This window comes from Myotis davidii, unplaced genomic scaffold, assembly GCF_000327345.1.
Source record: "Myotis davidii unplaced genomic scaffold, ASM32734v1 scaffold59, whole genome shotgun sequence".
NCBI classification, from domain to species: Eukaryota; Metazoa; Chordata; class Mammalia; order Chiroptera; family Vespertilionidae; genus Myotis; species Myotis davidii.
The window spans coordinates 2696977-2702076 of NW_006293001.1; the positions used below are offsets into that span (position 1 = coordinate 2696977).

Below are 5100 nucleotides of genomic sequence, written 5' to 3' on the forward strand. Positions count from 1 at the left end.
CAATTTGGGGTATGATATTGTAAGAAAAATTTATGGTCATGGGGATCCCAATCTTGAATGGGTAAATGGAAGAACCAGCAAAAGAAACTGATATGGATAAAACAAAGGTGGAGGGAGGAGGGCCAAGAGAAAGTTCAGTCATAGAGAAGGAAATGGTCAGTGCTGTCCTCTGCCACATACAGAAACAGTAGAGCTGAAAAATCTCCACAGAACTTGGTATTACTAGGGACCTAGGTGAAATCTGCTTTATTAAAGACTCAGTTTTCACTCACTTGACTGTGAAGGAAAGGGAACTGATGAGATAACTGATTTGAAGGTCTGTAGAAAGTAGAATGATTTTTTAAAAATGATAATAGTATAATTATAAGCTATGGGAAAAAGACACAAAGAGATTATTAAGAAAGTTAATAAGCTAATGGTGAGTATAAAATATATAACCAAATAGTATTGTGACTGTTCCGTAGTATACCAAAATACAGTGCCAAAACTTTAAGATTTACACACATCATAAACACAAAGACTATGTGCTGGATTGAATTGAATTGAGTTTTCATTAACATGTAAATCATTATCTTCTGTGATCTGGAATAATTTAGAGTTCAATTTGTGCTTTTACTTCTGATAAGGTCATCGGACACTATTTATTGGAGTTCATGTGCCCCTGGGAGGAAGAAAAAGCCATCGACGTCACAGGCATCGTGGTCATAAACACAGAAAGAGAGACAGAGAGAGAGACTCAGGATTAGAGGATGGAAGGGAGTCACCTTCCTTTGGTAAGAATTGCCTTGTTTTTATTAAATTTGTGACCATAATAATATTGCACTTGTTTGTAGAATCCAAATTAACAGTCATATAGTTGTTTATACTTTTCTAAATTATTTTGTGTTGGACAGTTTGGGGAGAAGTGGGAGAGAGAAAACTTGATCCTTTTTTTCTCTTGTACATCTGCTTTATGAAGGTGATAATTGTGTTAGATTTGTGAGTGAGGAAAAACAGTTAAACTTGGTTGTATAAACTCTTGATAATTTATCCCAATAGTAGTTATTGCTCTAAGTAGTATGAAAATTCAGGGGAAAAGGTTTTATTAAATTCCCACTTATATTGCTAATCTGCCCACATTTTATTTTTAGGATGTGAAATTTCTGCTATTTTGACTTTTTCCTTTGAAAGTAGATACAGAATATCAGCATGCAGTGATATGGTAGTTGTGAACAACTCCCGGGAGCCTTGAGAGCCTCTGTACACATGACATGACCAAGAGCCAGCCTTTCAGTTCCTTGACCATCCCGTCTCCTATGATCTCCTTCACTGCAGCCAGCTCACCTACACATCCATGATTACTCCGCCTCTGAACTCACTAATGCGCTCACCTTATTCTCTGACCGCAGCTTCTCTTCTTATTTGCTTGTGCAACTACTTGATCTCTCTACTTTTTTCCTACTCATGTAATAATCTTTATTTCTTTATCCTACTCTGATTTCATAGCTTGTAATTTTAGTAATACTTTTGCTAATATTCCATATATTGTAGGTCCCTTGTTAGAGTTTTATTCATACCTTCACTCCTACTTTAAAATCCATACTTATGTTGGGTTTTCTCCATGTTTTTGCTTTCTCCCTTCCTCCCCAAGTAGGGATGCTCTGCTGGACATACCAGTAGTCTTCCAACAGGGTGGATTGTAGCCATTTAAACTCACGACTTCCATGGGTTTTCAATACCTCTTCCCAATTCTGTTGTATTTCTTTGATTTTAAAAAAATGATTTTCAACCTTTTTCACCATTCCCCAACAGCCTCCTTTTCACCATCACTTAGTTGATGCTTTGTACGTCAGAAGGGAAATACGCCACCAGAAAGAACCTATTCAACTTCCTTCCTATTAAATATACAGACCTATGTGCTTACATCTGCAACTCTCCCCCTTTTAATATAATGAGGGGGTTTTATTTTCAATTATGTTTATTTCTTGTTCTCTCCCACCTGGAAACTTACACAATTTGTAGTCTAAATGACCCCTTTCTCTCACCTAGATTATTCTCATCATCTGTTAGACATGATCAAATCTTTCCCATTTTATTTTTCATTTATTTATTTATTTTTAAAATATATTTTATTGATTTTTTACAGAGAGGAAGGGAGAGGGATAGAGAGTTAGAAACATCAATGAGAGAGAAACATCGATCAGCTGCCTCCTGCACACCCCCAACTGGGGATGTGCCCACAACCAAGGTACATGCCCCCAACCAGAATCGAACCTGGGACCCTTGAGTCCATAGGCCAATGCTCTATCCACTGAGTCAAACCGGTTAGGGCAAATCTCTCCCATTTTAAATAGTTCCCCAATCTCCCTCAAGTCCCCATTCAGCTGTATTCAGATATAAAAGAAGTTAATGTTCAACAAAGACATATTCAGAATCTATAAAGAGCTCTCAAAACTCAATAGTAAAGAAACAATCAACCTAATTTAAAATTGACAAAATATTTCAACAGACATTTCACCAAAGAAGACATATGGATGACCAATAAACGCACAAAAAACTGTCAACAATAGACATCAGAGAAATGTAAAAAGTACCACGAGATATCACTGCACAGAATGGCTAAGAAACAGTTGACACAAAGTACCGATCAGGATGCGGAACAAGTACAACTCTCTCATACATAGCTGCTCAGAATGCAAAAGAGTACAGACTCTCTGGAAAGCAGTTTTATAAAGTTAAAAATACACTTAGCATATAACATAGCAATCCTACCCCTAGGCACTTACCCTAGAGATATAAAGACTTATGTCCAACTGGAAAACCCATATAAGAACAGTATTATATTCAGCATAGTTTTAGTATAAGTGAATTTTATCAGAGTCTACTCTTCTGAATATTATTATAAAATATAGCATATATGATGAGAGATGTATGTATGTATTGTGTGAGGTAAATGGAATAGTTTTCATGATTGTTATAAATAATACAAAATAATCATCATAATCATATTTTATTTTTATAATATATATACATTATCTGCTATGGTTTTACATATTTATGTTCCTAAATGATGCTAGACTTAATGTAATGCTGAATTTAGTTTTAATTCCCCAAGTTTACTTTATTTTTATTTATTTATTTTTAAATATATCTTTATTGATTTCAGAGAGGAAGGGAGAAAGAGAGATGGAAACATCAATGATGAGAGAGAATCATTGATTGGCTGCCTCCGGCATGTCCCCTAATGGGGATTGAGCCTGCAGCCCAGGCATGTGCCCTTGACCGGAATCGAACCTGGGATCCTTCAGTCCACAGGCTAATGCTCTATGCACTGAGCCAAACCAGCTAGGGCCCAAGTTTACTTTAGATGAGTGTTGTAGTGGAGGCAGGTGAGGTGTGAGTTTGGAGTGGCGATGAAAGAGGTGATTGGGACATTTTAAGCTTAAAGTCATGGTAATGCATGCTCATGTCTCTGATTTTCCATAGACACCCCATCACAGCGGGTACAGTTTATTCTTGGAACTGAGGATGATGACGAGGAACACATTCCTCATGACCTTTTCACAGAACTGGATGAGATTTGCTGGCGTGAAGGTGAAGATGCTGAGTGGCGAGAAACAGCCAGGTGAGGATTTTTGTTGAAGAGTGAATGCATATTAAAGAATTTTCATGCTATTAGAAAAACAGATATCTACTACCATGATTTTGCAAACATCCACGAATGCTGCTAATTTCTGAAATTGCTCATCTGGTCTGGGCATATCCTATAATGGGGTCTGGGTCAGAGTGAGCTCTGAAGGGAGTAATTATAGTAAATAGTGACTCAGAGCCAGCAGCAGCTGCAGTCCTAAAGATAAACAGTAGCATAATTTGTGTGTCATCAGGAAAACAATAGAAATCTAAAAGTAATTTATTTATTTCTTTTTGATTTATGGCCTGTGCCCAAACTAGTGATATATGATAATTTGAGTGGGGGGCTTTTAAAAAGGAAGGGCAAACATTATAAGAGACTTTAAGTATTGTCCTGGATTTATGTCCTAGTTGGCGAGGATAAAAATATTTTGAATGTGTATCTAAGATATGTATACATTCAAACATAGTGTTTTTCAAAATAACTTTCTCAAGATTACTTTTTGTCATTTGTAATTAATATTTCTATACTATCATATAGTCAATGAATTGCTATAAAAGAATAATAAACTAAACTTTGCATTTACTTTTTATTTATTCTTGCTTATTGTCTCATTTATATAACAAACACTTATAAAGTACCTATTATGTGCCAGATGCAATGGATATAGAACAATAACACAAAACTTAAAATTTTCCTTCAGCAGTCTCATAGTCTAATATGGGGATTTAGGCCAGTAAACAAGGTTATACATGAATGCTGTAATGTAGGTGTGCACGAGGAATTGTGGGCACACCTAGGATTTCACTTACCCTCTGCTTCCCAAGTTTTATTGTTAATACCAATTACATGGAGTCTTGTTGAAATGTAGATCTAATAGGCCTCAGGCATAGTGTTAGATTCTAACACTCTTCCAGGTGGTGTCACACCAATGTTTTTGGGGTGAGGGCCACATTTTTGAGTAGCAATGATTTAAACCACAGGGTGAAAGAGAGGAAATCAAAATAGCTTCCCAGTATCACTTAAAATATATTTGGACTACTCTCCATGTTACCAGTACAGATGTACATCTTATAATGACTGCATTACATTTAATTCTATGGATAATTAATTATTTATTTATTTAGGTTGTTTTATTTGCTGTAATCATTGGTGCAGTAATTATTTACTCATATCTTTGGCATTATTTTGTTGGTATTTATGTAGGGTGAATTTCCAAAAGTGGAAACTATGTGCAAAAGAGCAGACTTTTTTACTTTGGAAGATATTTAAAAACTATCTTCATAAATTGTTTTGGTAATTTATACTTTAACATTCTATTTGAGTGTTTATTTTGCCCAAAACCTTGCCCTACTCAATCACCAAACTTTATTTTTATAGATGAAAAATAAATCGCATTGTTTTAACTTGTATTTCTTTAATTATTAGTGAGTTTGAACATCTTTTCATGTTTTTTATTAATTAATTAAGCTATTTGAGAGAGAGGAAGG

At 35.3% G+C, this 5100-nt stretch overlaps 1 protein-coding gene across 11 annotated transcripts in view; it reads left to right on the top strand.

Moving 5' to 3' along the window:
• Positions 1–5100, top strand: part of SLC4A10 (solute carrier family 4, sodium bicarbonate transporter, member 10) — a 235597-nt gene that overhangs the window by 103569 nt on the left and 126928 nt on the right. For all 11 annotated transcript variants that reach the window (XM_006766483.2, XM_006766486.2, XM_006766489.2 and 8 more), the window contains exons 3-4: positions 627–773; positions 3466–3604. In XM_006766483.2, the coding sequence (XP_006766546.1) occupies positions 627–773; positions 3466–3604 (286 nt within the window). The remainder of the gene's footprint in view (positions 1–626; positions 774–3465; positions 3605–5100) is intronic.